Source organism: Wyeomyia smithii, chromosome 1, assembly GCF_029784165.1.
Source record: "Wyeomyia smithii strain HCP4-BCI-WySm-NY-G18 chromosome 1, ASM2978416v1, whole genome shotgun sequence".
In the NCBI taxonomy this organism is placed as follows: domain Eukaryota; kingdom Metazoa; phylum Arthropoda; class Insecta; order Diptera; family Culicidae; genus Wyeomyia; species Wyeomyia smithii.
The window spans coordinates 7,740,251-7,758,962 of record NC_073694.1 but is presented as its reverse complement, the minus strand read 5'-3'; the positions used below and the strand labels follow the sequence as shown (position 1 = coordinate 7,758,962).

Below are 18,712 nucleotides of genomic sequence, written 5' to 3'. Positions count from 1 at the left end.
TTCCTTTCGACTGATTTTTGTTCGTTTCGACCACATTTGACATTGCCGATTTCGATTCGAGCTCGGAACGAGTAGATGGCGTATTATTGCAGTTGATCTTCGAGCAAAACTGGCATTATGTAATGGTTTGATCGAGCATTTTTTAGCTCGAAAGTGATAAAAAATGGTCGATAGGTTGAAGACATTCGTTTGTACCTAAGTTTGTTGACTAAAACATAAATAATTTCACTAAACATTTGTGGAGCGGAAAAAACATTAATTTGGTAGGGTGCACTAGCGAGTAGATTCAAAGTAGGGGCTAACTTTAACGGAGCAGGAATTGTACTAGTGCAGTTTGGAGGGAAATATTGTACTTAAAATAGGTTTGAGTGCTCCCCGCCTTATCTTGAAACGTTGACGAAACCATGGAAAAAAATCTTTTGCATCAGAAAATAACTAACTTTGTTTCATTTTAATGTAAGCCAAATACTCATATCTTATTGTTTACGTCTTTGTATATTCCTATAACCATTTTCGTCACTGAAGAATCGTAGAAAAACATTCAAAGATTATTATTTTACTTTAAGGACACATCTTATTATGAACGTGAAAAATATCAATCTCTAGGGGCAAGACACTTTTGATATATGGTGGAATATTTCCAATATTAGCTATTACAAAGTATTTATTGTTGCACTATTGAGCGTCAGTGTGATGTCAATGTGTCGGATAAACGATAAATATCAAAATTTATCAGCCGATATCGTATAATATTACCGAAATATTATACTCGGGAAACTCGGGATTTCAACTGTTGATCATTCGGATCTTTATTTTTCCCTTCCTTTAAGAAGTTCAATTTCAGTGCAATCTTTGAACTCATTAGGAACATTTTGCTATTGTTTTTCTTTTTTCCTTTATTTTTTATTTATCGACTTCAGTGTTCGGCATTGATTTGATTGAAATTCGCATTTCTCAGTTCTCGACTATATTTGTTTTTTGATTATCATTTGCTTCGTTTTTCATGATTTTATGATCTTTTTCATGATTTTTTACCTTTTCGTTTTCCGGATTTCCCGGATTACGATTCATCCAAACTTTCAGACGTTAACCTTTGTCCTTCACTATTTTCATTATCTTCTAAACTTCATTAACTTCTAATTAATTTTACGGATTTTGTATTTTTCATCTTTCGGTTTTATTCGAATTTTGATCTTCCTAACTATTGCTTTTTAGCCTTTCTGAATTCCCGGGTTGCCTCTCTATCTTTGAATTGTGAACATTGATAATTAAATAATACACTCTTCTCACTCTTAATACACTCTTACAGAAGCTCCTTTCGATTTACACTCTTCCCGGTTATCATGTTTTAAACAGTAGTATTTCCAACTTTCGGTCCTTGCAACTGTTTTTACAAATTTTGTCTTGTTTTTTAGTTTTTTTCATTTTCTTTTTTCCTGTGTATTTTGCTACTTTTTTGTTATCATTCTATTTTATATGTATGTATATTTTAATGTATTTAAAAATGTGAATAAAAGATAAGCATTTCTGCATCCAGTATCAAGAACGCTACAAGCAGCGACACCTGCACTTGAAACACCAAATGAAAATAAATTTTTCATATCGAGAGGGCAAGCATTTATTTTTAATTTTTTTTTTCATTTTCTCTCCCATAACTCACGGGTTTGATTCTCAGTTGAGTAGGCGATAAAGCTTCAAAGCAGCGCTTATCCAAAAGCTTGTGTAACCAATGGGACAAAGTTAAACTCGCACACACACTCTGGTGAAAAGCTGTCGCACTTTCACGAAGCTTTTCTAGTGTGAGACTGTTCATAGTTTTTCAATGAGAATCAAAATATGATTCTAACAACGTTAAAATTTGTAGGAGTAATCTTTTATTACGAATTACACAACAAATTATCCACCATTCAAATCATCATGTTTTCACGAATAACAGCATACCGGTTCTACCTTCCAACTGTCATTTAAAACCGTCACTCATTCACTCTCGCCAAATACCCAAGCCAACACGGTTTCTCAACGAAACAACCATAGTCCTCTCGGCAGGCAGTTGGCAGGCCCGCCGCCGCTGAGTGTGTGTGAGTGTCAACACGCCACTGGTCGCTGTCAAACGCTAGGCTTGAGCCAATCAAATGGCCCCCGCTGCTTCGATTGGTAAAAACTTCTGGTCAATCAGAAGACAGAGCGCATCGGAAACCGCCAGCCGCCACCGTTTGGAGCCGTGTGTCGTGATACGTGTCGGATATCAACAACGGGTTGCGTGCTATTTTTAGTGAAGAACAAAACTAAAGTGAAAAAGTGTCTAATTTCATTCGACTGTGCGTCGCAAATCAGTGGAACTCTTGTGTTGAAGAGCCAGCAGCCAGCGGGAAATCAACAAACTGCAAAAAAGTGAGTGTTACAATCCCTATCGTTGACTTATCGCCACGTGTCCAGTCAGATAGCAGCCTATAGGCTGCGGGTGGCTGCCCGATTGGCCAATCGCAGGTGCCAATGCCGGGGGATTGGGTGCTTTTTTTCGAAAATTATTCATCACCCATTGGTGATTGCGCTGCCAGGGTCACCACCAGGGGTGACTGAGTGACGAAGCGAATCCCGCTTTCCGCCTACTGCGGGCTCTGGTATCGCTTGCAGCCGACCTGTGTGTGACTCTCTGCCTGGCTGTCAGTCTACCCTCGCCACCGCCTGCTTTGCCTTACCAGCCAATCTTCGCACGATTTTCATTTGTCGAGCGAGAGACACCGGACTGCTTCGATTTGGTTGGATCGCCCAAGCAAGGCGGCCAATAGCGAAGCTGCAGGCTGACTACTATTCACGATTGGTGTGGCGAATTTGTTACTAGCATTAGCGCCAACTGACTGGTTGGTTGACTGGAAAGGTTGATGGTGCGGGGGGAGAGATCTTTCTCTCTCTCGTCCGTTTGCTGGTCGGTCAGAATTTTATTTTTATACAGTTTGTGTTTCATCCTATACTGTGGATGGGATGTGAATGTTCTTGTTTATTCACGAAGCTGGTGGGAGTTTTGGCTCTTGAGTGGAAATTATTCTTCCTATTCTTCCGTACTGCACTGTAAATTTATTTCTTTACTGAACATTATATAACTTTTAATTTAAAAGTATTTATAGATTTTTGTATTCCAAGTTTTGAAATTTTCGTTTTTCATTGGAGTGGATTCTGGAAATTGCGTGAAAAGCAAAACTCGTAAAAAATATTACACTTTCGCAAAGCCTTAAAAACAATTTATTCTCATAACAAAATCATTTAGAAAATTTTTGAAACATAATATCTTTGAATATTCGGGAATTTGATTTCGGAAATATAACCGACAATCTGATTAAACGTTTTGAAAAGAAAAATCGTTACAATTTACTGTGTAAAAATCGACTGCTGGGAGCTCCGCGTGAGAGAAAAACCTATTCCAAAACCCGTGTATAATATCGCATGGAAAGTGACTTAAGTGTAAACATTAGGGTTTTTTGACTTAGGAGTTCATGAAATTATGAAATTCAAATTACAAAAATCGAAAAATGTCAAAGGTGTCGAAAATATAAAACTGTGAAAGTAAAAAATAGCGAGAAACTTGAACAAGTCAAAATGTCTTGCCAAAGTAAGAGGTTATAAAAACAGCATTGAGCACGGTGGTCAGAATCCTAAAGACGGAGGGTGTGAAGTACTCGGAGAAGCAGCTGCAGGAAATCCCGGGAAAATCGGTACTTTAGCTGCGCCGAACGTGCAAAAGAGAATAAGTGAAGACTGCGTAGGGAATGAAATCCTTCAAATTTATTTCAGGCGTGATTAATCGAGTCGTATTACTTACTTCCCAGTTGGTGTACGAAAATTATCGGGAAGGCACTACAGTAGAGATGGTCGGGTTTGATGTTTTTCAAACCCGTACCCGACCCGAACCCGAATTTTTTTTTCGGTCGAAACCCGAGCCCGACCCGAACCCGAAACTTTTTTTTTTCGTTCAAACCCGAACCCGAAAATTTTATTTCTTTGAAACCCGAACCCGAGATTTCATAGATTTTATAGTCGGGTTTCGGGTTTTCAAACCCGAATCCGACCCGAACCCGAAAATATTTTTCCCACAAAACCCGAACCCGACCCGTACCCGACACTTTCAAAAATTTTCAAATCCGAACCCGACCCGAACCCGTCGGGTACGGGTCGGGCTCGGGTTTCGGGTTTGAAACCCCGAAACCCGACCATCTCTACACTACAGCTCTAATCTCGTATCATCGAATGTCCCAAAAGGTGGACCGTAAGGTGGTTCAAACCATGAATGTGAGGGTTTCGGAAATCTCTAGAAAAATTGATTATGAAGGGCCACTATCTGTCCAATTGTTTCACACTAGAGATGGTCATGGACGGGTATTTTTACCCGAATCCCATACCCGACCCGTACCCAACGGCTCGAAAATAATTTACGAGTTCGGGTCGGGTAGGGGAAATTAGATTTTCGTGCATTATGTTGTTGACATTTCAACCCTGGGTGCTTTCTCAGCGTCGATAAGTGGAAAGATCGAAAAAAAAATCGCTCATTTCCACTCAATGAGGGATCGCTAATTAGCTATTCTGACTACAGTCCCTATATTAACAGTCTGGCGGACTCCGGCATCGGAGCTAATCGAACATGACGTTCTAGAAAGTTCAAATTTGATGTAAGTATTGAGACCGCGGTGTGCTAAATATTATCAAAATATTTTCAACTATTTCAACATTGATACAGAGAGTAAATAAGAGACAGCGAATCAGACACACAAATTTCTATCACAATCTGATGTTCTGGATAGCAAAATAAAAAACGGCAAACAAATCTTAAGAACATAACTGAAATTGTAGGGGAACTGCTCCATTATTCATCTCATTAAGCCGATATTCACGAAGAAAGCACAGATTAAACACCAAATTTTCACGAAATCATTGAACAAATAAACTAAATATGCTTACGTGCTTCTATGGAATCGTTTAGCATTGTATAATTAGTAAAATTAGCTAGATTTATCCTGAATTTTGTAAAACAAACCATTTTTCACAACGCTTCTATATCCATCTCAAAACTTGAATCACTGCTCAATTATTCATCTTACGACGCCCCCATATTCATCACACCACTGTTAATCATGAATGAATCACATTATCATGAATGGACGTAGCCGCAGCCCGTCGTAGTAGGTTACCTAGATATCCGCTGCAGTTATTTACATGCAAAATTGGTAATCTAGGTAACCACTACAGTGCTGTAGATTTATGTCAATTATGTCGGAATAATTCAACATTTTCAGTATGATTTTTTCGATTAACAGAAACTGATTTGGCGAGTTTTGATTTTCTTCAACGCAGTGAAAACAGATGAAAATACATACAGTTGTAATTTAGGAATTGTAGAAATTCATCTCATATATTTCTGCTAATTCAAGCTAGTTTTGGGAAATTTGAGATGAAAGAAGATTAAAGTATTCTTAGTGTGGTGAGTTATTTTGTTTAGTGAATAAAATAAAAAGTGGTCCGCTAGTGATGAAAAAAACTTTGGCTGGCTGCTGAACGAGTCCCGTTGTAGCCGTATAAAAAGATGCGCGGATTTTGTTTTCTGAGGCAGATGATTGAATCAAATGAGTTTTCGAGTGCAGATGCCCGACTATAATATCAAATTTAGTGCCTTCAAGTGAACTTTTGAGGATTATACTTTATGAGGAATCTAAAGTGAACTAAGAAGAATCCATTCCATGGGTCAGCAGATTGGTTTAACTAGAAAATATGCGTCTTTTCCTGTTTTCAATTGTGTTTTCATGTTGTATGAGATGAATATATGGGCTGAGATGAATAATGGGGCAGTTCCCCTATTTGAAAAATATTATTAGCTGTTGTGTGTTAGATTAAAATAATTTATGTTTGAACATTATCACAGTGATTTTGAACCGGAAGTTCAATTGTGGTGAAAGATATCTTTCTCTCCCCCTTCCCCCACCCTCTCTCTCTCTTTCTCTCTCTCTCTCTCTCTCTCTCTCTTTCTCTCTCTCTCTCTCTCTCTCTCTCTTTCTCTCTCTCTCTCTCTCTCTCTCTGAGTATCTTTAATTCTGACGAATGTCTGCTTGGTTTGCCAACGATGCCAGATTTTTTTTTTATTCTCGCGTATTTTCCGTCGGTCTAGCTCCGCCACTGTTGTGGCCAATCACCGACGCCCAGGGAGGCGACTCCACACCCAGGACCCTAACTCACGACCCGTTTATTAACGGACCGGCGCCAACGGCTTTACTTCCTCATGCGATGGAAGGCGTGATCCCAGAGATTTTTCGCCTCAGAAAATCTCCCGGTGTCGGCTAGGATTGAATCTAGACCAGTTGGGTTGGTTGTGAGTGGATCACGCCACCTCACAACCATCGACACCTATGTCGGCGGTGGGATTCGAACCCAGGCGTCGAGCGTGGTTAGCGGAGACGTTACCAACCACACTAGGCCTCCGCTCGACGATGCCAGATTGGAAGACATATCTTTATTTTGAAGACTTTTAACCGGTTGCGAAGATATTTTAGTTTGCGAAGACAACATGAAGATTAGAGTGCCAATAAAAATCGATTTTTCGAATATCGTTTAGCGGTAGGGCTCAAAAGTTTCGTCTTCTCGAATAGAGTCCCCATGCCAAATTTCAGCTCGATCGAACATCGGGAACACGTCCTTCAAAGCAGTCAAAGTTGTAAGTCTCCCAGCCTTTTTTTTTTTTGAGCTAACACCAGATCTCGACGTTTCATGCATTTTTAAGAAATTTGGCTTGAAAAAAAATTTTCGATATCGACAATTTCTTGAACCTGTGCATTATTTTCATCGGTCAAAAATTGGAACTTTGACCGCTTTGAGGCACGTTTCCGATCGAGCTAAAATTTTGCATGGGAACTGTTGCTGCTGGGCACTCTGCCTCAGATCAGGGTAACGCAAGGCCAACCCTGAAAGGCCCAACGGAATTAGTGTCGCTGAACGTCAAACTAGCGTTGTGTTAGCGGGGAGTAATTTCGTGGAAAATTTCGAAAACCGGGTTCTTAGCAGCACAAACAACCAAATTACGGTTCAGTGCGGCTTTAAACTGCAAATGTATTAATTGGTTTTGTTACAATAGATATAGTTTCTTTTACTCACACTTTCGGTGTTCTCACCGGATTATTGCTCACGGTCAACCTGACCTACTTTATATTTTTAATCTAGCTGTAATTGTACATATTGATATTGCATGTAGTTTAGATATAAGTTTATAATAATTACTTGTAGGTTAACGTTATCTCAGACTGCACATTTGATGCAATGATCTAACCTAGCTCTCTGTGACCGCCTCTTTAGGTTTAAGTCCATAATTCCAATTTAGTTTATAAGTAATAATGTAGTTGAAAAGCCCTAAGGTTAAGATAGATCTAAGTTTTAATTATAAGTATTTATAAGATGTTCACACCACGAGTGGTTCAATCTAACTCCTCAACTGGATGTTCTCGACCATCTACTTTGCTTCCGTTCTACTTAGATTAGTGTTCGATAGTAGTTTGACGTTCGGTGACACTCATTCCGTTGGGCCTTTCAGGGTTGGCCTTGCGTTACGCTGATCTGAGGCAGAGTGCCCAGCAGCAACAGGAACTTTTTTCGAGAAGACGAAACTTTTAGGCCCTACCGCTAAACTATATTCGAAGATCAATTTTTTTCATACATTTCATTGGCACTCTACTGCATAGTTCACATAAAACTCTTCGTTTAATTTGAATTCTAACAGACATCCTTCGGTCTAGTGGTCCAATAAGGCAAAAAGTGGAACTTAATTCTGTAGCGCCTTTCTCCTTCCTCTCCTTCCTAGCCTAGTAGTGTCATCAGAACAATTGTTTGTATGGATGACCCGCTTCACTAACACAGCGGTCAGTATGCCGTGACGTACTCTGGTGGAATGATCAATTCAGTGACCTTCGTCAGGACACTAGACGGTTGTTCAACAGGGCAAAAGTCACATCACTGGGACGACTACAGAGCGTCCCTCACTAAGTACAACGCCTCAAACGAGGGTCAGAAAAGCGTCCCAGTTACCGCAGGTGTACCGCAAGGTTCCATCCTGGGTCCGGTACTGTGAAATGCCATGTATGACGGCGTGTTAAAACTAACACTCCCTCCAGGCGTGGTGATTGTGGGCTTCACCGACGATTTAACTCTTGAGGTCTATGGCGAGTCAATTAGAGAGGTGGAGTTAAAGGCCGCGCTATCCATACGCGTAGTGTAAGACTGGATGCACTCCAGGAAACTGGAGCTAGCGCACCATAAGACTGAAGTTATTGTTGTAAATAACAGAAAGTCAGAGCAGGAGGCATCGATTAGTGCTGGTGCATGCACTATCGCCTCAAAACGCTCCCTGAAGCTTCGGGGGGTTATGATCGACGACAAGCTCACGTTCGGGAGATATTTTTGCAATGTAGGAGAATGTCGAGTGCGCCTGCTGCATAGAGAGCAAGTAGCCACCGTAATGCAAGCAGGTTGCCAATCACACCGCGCCGCGATTAAGTCCGTGCTATTCCGGATAGTACCGATCACACTCTACAACGGTAGTAATAGTTTCGACACATTCGCTTTTCTTGATGAAGGTTCATCTCTTACGTTGATAGAATCGAATGTGGCGCGCAGTCTTGGAGTTGATGGCGTACCGGAGCCATTGGAGCTCACATGGACGTCAAATGTAGTACGCAAAAAAAATGCTTCGCAACGGGTTAACTTGATGATTTCAGGCAGAGGAGCGCAAGAGCGATTTAATTTATCTGCGGTGCACACTGTCGGCGTGCTGAACTTGCCGAAGCAAAGTTTGCGATTTGAAGAGGTGGCAAAAGAATACAAACATTTAGAAAATATTCCAATTTCGTCATTCTGGGATGCAGAGCCGAAATTGCTTATTTGCTTACAGCACCTAGATCTATTCGCTCCACTTGACAGTCGTGTAGGTCAAGCAGGGGAGCCGATTGCAGTGAAGTGTGCCCTAGGCTGGACCCTTTACGGCCCTTGCGTGAAAAATCGGAATTCCTACCAGTTGTTGGGTCTCCACGGTTGCAAATCTATCGTCGAGCGTGAGCTGAACGAACTGATACGTCAGCAATATGTCATGGACAATAACGGTATCGAGCCTACTCTGGTGCCCGAGTCAGCGGAAGTAGTTAGGGCTAAACAAATTTTGGAGCGCACTACAAAACGCGAAAATGGGAGATTTACTACTGGGCTGTTGTGGAAAAATGACCAAATTTGCTTTCCCGATAGTCTACCGATGGCGAAGAAACGACTGAAAAGTCTCGAATCAAAACTTGCAAAAGATCCTGACTTGCGTAGCAATGTTCATCAGCAAATCAACGACTACGTGGAAAACAACTACGCACATATAGCGACGGAAGCGGAACTGAAGCTAGCAGATCCCCGTCGTGTTTGGTATCTACCTATGAGTGTGGTGACACACCCTAGAGAACCAAACAAAACGCGCCTTGTGTGGGATGCAGCCGCACAAATAAGTGGCGTGTCACTTAATTCTCAGTAAATTCCGCGAGAGAAAGATCGCCTTTGGAGGGGATATAGAGAAGATGTTCCATCAAATTCGTATAAAACCAGAGGACAAGCATGCACAGCGATTCTTGTTTCGTTTCGACGAGAAACTGCAACCGGATGTGTATGTGATGGATGTTGCCACATTTAGAGCTACCTGTTCGCCATGCTCCGCACAGTATATACTAAATAAAAATGCGAATGATAATGCAGCGGAATTCCCGGAAGCAGCAGCAGCGATCAAGGGAAAAACGTATATGGATGACTATTTTGACAGCGCTGATACCACGGAACAAGCTGTAGAACGAGCACTGCAAGTAAAACTGATACACTCGCGAGCTGGATTTAATATGCGAAATTGGGTCAGTAACAGTAACGAAGTGCGACAGCGTTTGGGGGAAACGCACGAGCAACGGTTGCTAAGCATTGATTGTAGCCCGGAAGAAAAACGACATCGAGTTCTCGGAATTGTATGGGACTCAGAGAAAGATATTTTCATATTTTCTACAAGTTGGCAGGCGGAGTTGGCTCCGTATATAATAAACGATTTGCGACCAACCAAACGAATTATACTGCGGATTGTCATGAGTCTTTTTGACCCAATGGGATTTCTCGCCCCATATCTAATTCATGGCCGCATGTTGATTCAAGATCTCTGGCGTGCCGGACATAACTGGGACGATGAAGTAAGTGATAAAGAGTTTGAAAAGTGGCGGCGGTGGATCAATCTACTTTCAGGCATCGATTGCTTGGAGATTCCTCGTTGCTACTTCGATAACACGCACGCTGGGGCGTACCCGTCATTGCAGTTACACGTATTCACCGATGCTAGCGAGCTAGGTTACGGTTGCGCCTCCTACTTTCGGATTGTAATGAACGGGGAAGTACAATGCGCGTTGGTGATGGCGAAAAGCAAAGTAGCTCCCTTGAAGTACCAATCGAGACCACGGATGGAGCTAGCTCCAACGAAAGGTGGCTCGGAGGACCAAAATTTCTTCATCATCCTGAAGAATGCTGGCCAAAGCAAAAGAAAATAATAGACAATTCTGAAGAGCTGAGAGACCATATCCTACTGCATCACATTACGGTCCCCGGACCTCTGATAGACATCGGACGCATCTCAAAGTGGACTGTGCTACTGCGAGTCATAGCTTTCGTGAGTCGCTTTGTATCTAACTGTCGCCGTAAGAACGCAGGACTCCCGATCGAAACGATCAAAGCCAACAAGGCACAGCGAAAGCTTATACTACGTTCCCTACCAGCAAGAACAGCCCCCCTGCGCCAGCAAGAGTATCAACAAGCAGAACGGTATCTGTTTCGATGAAACTAGAACTCTACTAAGCAACCAAAACGTGTCGCAATCGAACAAATGGATCAGTATCGAAAAATCGAGCCCTTTGTACAGGATGTCGCCATTCGCTGATGAGTTCGGGGTGATTAGAGTGGAAGGAAGGACAGCGAACGCTAGCTTTGCCACGTTTGATGCCCGGTTCCCCATAATACTACCGAAGGATCATCTGATCACTAAATTACTACTAAACGCCTATCATTGCCGGTACGGACACGCAAATCGCGAGACAGTCGTCAATGAAGTACGTCAACGTTTCCATATATTCAATTTGCGATCGTCAATCGACAAAGTTATGAGAAACTGTCAGCGTTGTAAGGTGAACCCCCGGATGGCACCACTACCGAAAGCACGTTTGATGCCATTCGTCAAACCATTCGTTGGCATCGATTATCTCGGCCCAGTGGAGGTAACAGTTGGTCGTCGCAAGGAAAAACGATACGTGGCCGTCTTCACGTGTTTAGTTCGTGATGTTCATCTGGAGGTTACACACAATCTATCCTCCGATTCCTGCATAATGGCTATCAGAAGATTTGTTCGCAGACGAGGATCGCCGGTGGAAATATTTTCAGACAACGGCACCAATTTTGTAGGCGCAAGCAACGAGCTGGCTGAACAAATTCTGAACATTCACAACGACTGCGCAGAGACTTTTACTGATGCACGCACTAAGTGGTCATTCAACCCCCCGTCGGCACCCCATATGGGTTGCATATGGGAGCGAATGGTGAGAAGTGTGAAGGAAACGATGAAGGCACTAGACAACGGGCGAAAACTTAACGACGAGGTGCTGCTGACCGTGCTGGCAGAAGCAGAAGGGCTTATAAATTCCCGCCCACTAACGTACATGCCCCAATCATCTGCTGATTATGAGGCACTTACACCTAATCATTTCCTCCTGGGAAATTCTTCCGGAGCTCATCAGCCTGTGAGAACATCCGTAGATTTGGCTACGGCACTGAAAGATAGTTACAGGATGTCACAGTAACTCTCTGATATAGTTTGGAACCGTTGGTTGAAGGAGTATTTCCCGACTATGAATAGACGGTCCAGATGGTTCGCGGAGAGTAAGCCGATAAAAGTCGGAGACTTGGTTTACATAGCTGAAGGCGAACGGAGAACCTGGACGCGTGGACGAGTGGTAGAAGTGATGGCCGGCTCGGATGGTAGAATTCGTCAGGCGGTAGTTCGAACAGCTGGGGGCAAAGAACTTAAGCGACCAGTTGTAAAACTGGCAGTAATGGAAGTGGATAGTGGATCCTGTAACACTACGGAACCACTCCACCAGGATCCACGGGGCGGAGGATGTTCTGGCGACACTGACTGATCCCGCCAGGCACAGGCGGATAGGTCCACCCCTGCGGCGGACTATAAGCCGTCGTCATAATCAATTCGAGAAATAAACAGGAGAGATAGGAGGAAAAAGTATAATTTTAGCGCGAAAGAAGTAGCAGTAAATAGAAGAGTCATAGTTAAAGTTCAAAAGATTGAAAGTTAATAGTTCAAGAGAAGTCAGTGAAAATTAGATTATTGAGTTAAATTAAGTTCCTTGGAAATTATTTAACTTGCTGTTTTTCGATTGGCAAGTGCATTGGATGCCGTTTAACGCTTCCACTTGTTAAAAATTAAAAAAGGTATAATTTTATTACAAACTAGTTGAACATTCCCGGCGATGCTCGGGATCAAAGGTTTCAAAGATAGATTTTTTTTATATTTCATTGCTGCATTAGCTCAACTCACTTCAAAAATTTAATTAACATCTTATACTTCCATCATCTCTTTAAGTAGGGTGTCGAACGTCTTCGTCAGTGGTTTTTTTTCGGACCTTTTTTGCATAAGATTGCGCCAGTAAAACTACCGAAGAAAACCACTGACGAAGACGTTCGATACCCTACTTCAATATTCTGAGAACGTGCAGAACGGGAATACCCATATTGGATTGTTTTTTTGTGAATTTGGGCTGATGAGCATGAGCATGATTGACCGCCCGCGGTTGCTACTCCGTTATTGCCAGATCAGCTGTAATTACACAGAGAACCAATGGGTGATGTTTGGGACTAACATTCATCCTCAATGTGTAAAAACTGGTGATCTTATCTTTATGTTAGGCAATACCAGCGCCGGCCGCATCCGAATGCAGGTCAAAGAAGGAGTGTTCCCATGTTGACGTGATACTCGCTTTATTGGGAGCCGAGAACACCTCTGCACTTCCACGAGAAATCACTGGGATGTTGGAGAAAAGGGTAGGGTTTGCAGCAGATTTCGTTTTGGTAAACGATGCGCTGAATTCGAGTACCGGGTTCATAGCAAATATCGCGCCTACAAGTTCATATTAACCTCCGCGAAAATTATTACGCGATTCGAACTCGTTCTGTTTGATATACCACCGAAAAAAGGGCACGCGAGAATACCGGAACTGCGATTAAATTAATACAGACTAAAATATTCGAACATTCCCTCAACAAATCATCATGCAACTACCGAAGAGAGTCTCCCATTGGTGTATCTCAGCCGACTACACAATGTTACGAGAGCTACGAAAGTTCTATCCACGTTAACGTTTGGACACTTCTATTGTTTCCTCCAAGAGGTTATACCGAAAACTACATCGCGTTGATAATCTATCTGTAGAAAACACGAACTCATGGAAGGTATCGACGTGACATTCGGACATCTGTTTATGAAGTCCTTATACAACTACCGAAACGTATCTCCCATTGATTTATCTCAGCTGACTACACGATTTTACGAAAACTACTGGAGTTGAGTCCACGTTAACGTCTCGCCACTTCTATCGTTTCTTCGTGAAGGACCCTCTTTACACCGAAAATTATAACGGTAGATATTTGGTCACCCGGAGATATGGCTTTCTGCTTAACAGGTCGACTAACGACATTCGTCTGTTCTTAAAAAGCGATTTCCTGACTTTAAGGCAGAACCGAAGCATCATGCACGACCGCTCTATTCCTTTCTACCGATGTGGACGCGTATGGACGCGGCGTTTCACGTCGATTTTCTTTTGTTTGCCTACGCAAGAGTCGCCTTTCAAATACAAAAATTGGCGAAATTCCATGCATCCAAAGCCCTAATAATTTGAAAAATGCAGGTACACATATTTGCCAAAACGTAGTCTCAAATTTGCGAACAAAACGCCAAACTAGCCATAATTATAAAATAATATTCAAAACGACTATTCAAAAGCTAGAAAAATCGAAAAATAGTTAGCATCGATTCTGGTTAGTAGCAAAACTTACATTTCAAACTCTCATAATCCATGTGCATGTTGTTTTTTTTTTTTTTTTTTTTTGTGAATTTGGGCTGATTTACAGAAACTGGAAGTCACCATTTTGGGTTTCAAAATGACGTATGGAGTTCCATTTTCGAAAGTATTGAAATTGTTGGCCAAATATCACTTTAGAAGTCATAAATTTGCATGTTTCATGTAGTTTTGGGAATAATATATCAAATTTAGTAATCAGATACTTGTTATTTTTCTTCAAATATCTTTTCTGAACGTTAACAAACATTTTAATGAAAAAAAAAAAAAATGTGTCATCGCTATAAAATGACGTATGGAGGTCCACTTTCGGAAGTATTGAAATTGTTGGCTATATATCACTTTAGGTTATTTTCCTGAAACCGGAAGTTGCCTTTTTTTAATCCACAAAACTTTGTAGAGAATAAGAACATAAAAGATTTTTAATGCTTAAGCTGCCTCTTAATCGATATTCAAACAAATGAATCGTAACCTTTCCTGCAGCTAAATGTGAGTTCTAGTTTGGATTAACGGAAAAAAGTAAAACAGTAAGATTAAGAGCTGAATGATCTTCTGGTTAAAAGCTCTCTAATAAAAATCAAATTCAAATTCAAAAGTACAAAAGTAAATCGATTGCCGTAAAATGTAACTATTCACAAAACTACGAAAACATCAGAAATGTAAAATGTTCATACTCGAGACATGGGTTATTCTGCAAAAAAAAATTGTAGATGAAAGAACAACGAACATTTTATTGCAAAAAAAAACAAATCATTGAATTTTGATTCAGAGGCGAATTGCGCATAAAAAGTCAAAGTTTCGCATGTAATCGTATAAAAACGTATAAATTAAAAAAAATATTTTTCGGTGATTTTCTGTATACTGTATGCTGTATGTGGTCCTCTTGGCTCTGTGTTTAGCGATGTCGATTGGCTCCCACACGGTTGTGATATCGGGTTCGATCCCCGATCAGGTCGAGAATCTTTTCGATCTGCAATTTTTCTCGACTCAGCTCTGGGGCACGGTGTATCGTTGTTCTTATCCTACAACATGCAAAATGTGCTAAAACAATATCGAAAACGAATTTTCTCAACTAATCTGGTTGATCGAGAGCGCTATTAGAAGGCTGCAATATTGTTGTGCTGTATACAGAAAATCATCTTCAAACATACATTTTATATTTTAACATAAACAAACATTTTAATGAAAAAAGAATCACATGTCATCGCTTTTAAATTAGATTTAGAGGCAAATTCAGCATAGAAAGTCATAATTTTGCGAGTTTTACGTAGTTTTGTGAATAAAATCTAAGGTTTAGTAATCAGATACTCAATATTTTTCCTCACATGTCTTTCCTGAACGTTAACAAACATTTTAGTGAAAAAAAATCATATGACAACGCTTTGAATTTTGATTTAGAGGCAAATTTAGCACAGAAAGCCATAATTTTGCGTGTTTTCGGTAGTTTCGTGAATAACATCTCAAGTTTTAGTAATCAGATACTAATTATTTTTCCTTACACATCTTTCCTGAACGTTGACAAACATTTAAATGAAAAAAGAATCACATGTCATCGCTTTGGAATTAGATTTAGAGGCGGATTCAGCATAAAAAGTCATAATTTTGCTTGTTTTACGTAGTTTTGTGAATAAAATCTCAAGTTTTAGTAAACAGATACTTGTTACATTTCTTCAAATGTCTTTCCTGAATCTTAACAAACATTTTAATGTAAAAAAAATCACATGTCATCGCTTTAAATTTTGATTTAGAGGCAAATTCAGCATAAAAAGTCATAATTTTGCAAGTTTTACGTAGTTTTGTGAATAATATCTCAAGTTTTAGTAATCATAAACTATTTATTTTTCCTCAAATGTCTTTCCTGAACATTAACAAACGTTTCAATGAAAAAAGAACCACATGTTATGGCTTTAAATTTTGTTTTAGAGGCAAATTCAGCATAAAAAGTCATAATTTTGCAAGTTTTACGTAGTTTTGTGAATAAAATCTCAAGTTTTAGTAAACAGATACTTGTTACTTTCCTTCAACTGTCTTTCCTAAACGTTTACAAACATTTTAATGTAAAAAAAATCACATGTCATCGCTTGAAATTTCGATTTAGAGGCAAATTCAGCATATTTTTGCTTGTTTTACGTAGTTTTGTGAAAAAAATCTCAAGTTTTAGTAATCAGATACTAGTTATTTTCCTCACATGTCTTTCCTGAACATTAACAAACACTTTAGTGTAAAAAATCATATGTCAACGCTTTGAATTTTGATTTAGAGGCAAATTTAGCACAGAAAGTCATAGTTTTGCGTGTTTTACGCAGTTTCGTGAATAATATCTCAAGTTTTAGTAATTAGATACCTATTATTTTTTCTCAAATATCTTTCTTAAACATCAACTAACATTTTAATGAAGAAAGAATCACATGTCATCGCTTTGAATTTTGATTTAGAGGCACAGAAAGTCATAACTTTGCATGTTTTACGTAGTTTTGTGAATAATATCTCAAGTTTTAGTAATTAGATAACTATTTTTTTATAACTTATGTCTTTCCTGAACATCAGCGAACATTTTCATGTTAAAAAACCTACATGTCACCGCTTATTGTTTTTGATTTAGAACGATTCAAAATGATGATGATTACTGTGCACCACAGAGACTGAGGGAATAATATCAATAAGATCAAGCGTTACGGAATTCCATTTTTATATAGTAGATTTCGCCATTTTGAAACCTCAAATGTGAAATAATCAATTTGCTAGATTTGCGCACGCTCGAATGTATTTGCGTCAACTGAAATTACTAGTTCGGAAAGTTTAGATAAGAACGGGAAAGGATTAAATGTAAGTGGAATACCATGTAATGCTTATTTTCTTAAAATCAATACAATTTAATTTTAGCTTTGAGCTACACAGTAAAAAGTGTTCGCTGCAAAAATCTGTGTACCGAAACAAACTATCCGAACAAAGCCTAATCATGCTAGCAACGAAAAATAGAAACACAAAAGGAATGTAAAATGACTTACCAGGAGCACGAAGACAATTACGTTTTAATTCCGGTTCCTTTAACAGTTTAGAACGCTATCTCCTGATGAGAATCTGTAGTTCAGCTCACACATTTTGCCTTTGCATCCACGATTAAACTAAAACACAAACAAAGTTGTTTAGTGTGATAATTATTTTAGAAATTAATAGAAAACTCACATTCCTACTTCCAGATGGCAGACTGTACCGCCTCGGGACAAACCCCAACCGGGTCCAAACCGAGCGAAGCCCAGCGCAGCATCGACGAGTTCTGGCCGGAGCAGATGTCGGAAATTCAACGCATCAAACATGTCGAACCGGGCAATCAGGTGCTACCGTTAGCACGGATCAAAAAGATCATGAAACTGGACGAGGACGTCAAAATGATCTCCGCCGAAGCACCGCTTCTATTCGCCAAAGCAGCGGAAATGTTTATTCAAGAGCTGACACTGCGAGCTTGGCTGCACACCGAGGATAATAAGCGCCGGACGCTGCAGCGCAGCGATATTGCTATGGCTATTGCCAAGTATGATCAGTTTGACTTTCTGATTGATATTGTGCCACGGGAGGAAATCAAACCGGCCCGGCGAGATCTTGGGGACAACAGGCAGGTCGTTTCGACGGATGATGTGCAGTACTATCTGCAGCTAGCACAGCAACATCAACAGGCCTTACAGGGTAGTAGTAGCAGCAGTGCTGCTACAAGCAGCGGTGCGAGTCCAGCTGCCAGTGGAAATGTGGTTCAAGTGCAAACGGCACCATCCGTCGCGCAGGTCAAAATTCAACAACCGCAAATCCAAACGATGCAGCAGCAGCAGGTTAACTAAAATATGAATAGAGATTTTAATTTATTACTAACTTTTGTCTATTTAGATTACCACTATCGCAGCTCCCAGTCCGAATATAATCCTGACGAATCCAGCGACGGGTCAAGCCACCATACAAACTACAGCCCCAACTGCTACCATAAATCCCGCTCAACTTGCCCAAGGGCAACCGCTTCAGCTTGTGCAGCAAGTGCTGACACCGACCGGGGAAATAACTCACATTCCCGTACGTCATTTCGTTTTAACATTCCACTGCACAATCTAAATCCCAAATTCTCTCTTACTGCCGTAGATCCCTTTGACACAAAGCCAGCTGAATTTCATCCGCTCACAGATACAGCTGGGAGGTCCAACAACAAGCACGGGACAAACGGCGACTACCGCCACCGGACAACCAATCATCATTCAGGCACCCCAACTGCAAGCGACACCCACCATCATCCAGACTGCACCCGCCGGCGTTTTTCTGAATGCGGCACAGCTTCAACAGTTACAACAACAGCAACAACAACATAATCAACAGCAACAACACCACATCATCCAACAGCAATCACAGCAGCAGCAACAATCTCAGCAACACCAACAATACGAGTAGAGTTATTTTTACACCCCAACTGTAAATAGAATTAGATGTTAAGGAATAATAACACAACCGACTGTGAAAAAAAAAACCTTTTTTTCCAATCCGAAATCCCGCCACTTGTTGAGCCTCCA

General features: G+C 40.7%; 1 protein-coding gene across 1 annotated transcript; it reads left to right on the top strand.

Moving 5' to 3' along the window:
- The first annotated feature begins 2,109 nt into the window (after nucleotides 1-2,109).
- On the top strand, nucleotides 2,110-18,655 carry LOC129718115 (nuclear transcription factor Y subunit gamma). The gene is made up of 4 exons (XM_055668539.1): nucleotides 2,110-2,391; nucleotides 17,366-17,989; nucleotides 18,045-18,224; nucleotides 18,291-18,655. The coding sequence occupies exons 2-4, from the start codon at nucleotides 17,366-17,368 to the stop codon at nucleotides 18,591-18,593; spliced, it is 1,107 nt and encodes a 368-aa protein (XP_055524514.1). The 5' UTR covers nucleotides 2,110-2,391; the 3' UTR covers nucleotides 18,594-18,655.
- Nucleotides 18,656-18,712: the final 57 nt, after the last annotated feature.

Coding starts and splice junctions, on each gene's coding strand:
- LOC129718115 (XM_055668539.1), top strand. CDS start 17,366: ATGGCAGACTGTACCGCCTCGGGACAAACCCCAACCGGGTCCAAACCG. Junction 17,990..18,044: donor AAACGATGCAGCAGCAGCAG/GTTAACTAAAAT, acceptor TTGTCTATTTAG/ATTACCACTATCGCAGCTCC. Junction 18,225..18,290: donor GGGAAATAACTCACATTCCC/GTACGTCATTTC, acceptor TTACTGCCGTAG/ATCCCTTTGACACAAAGCCA.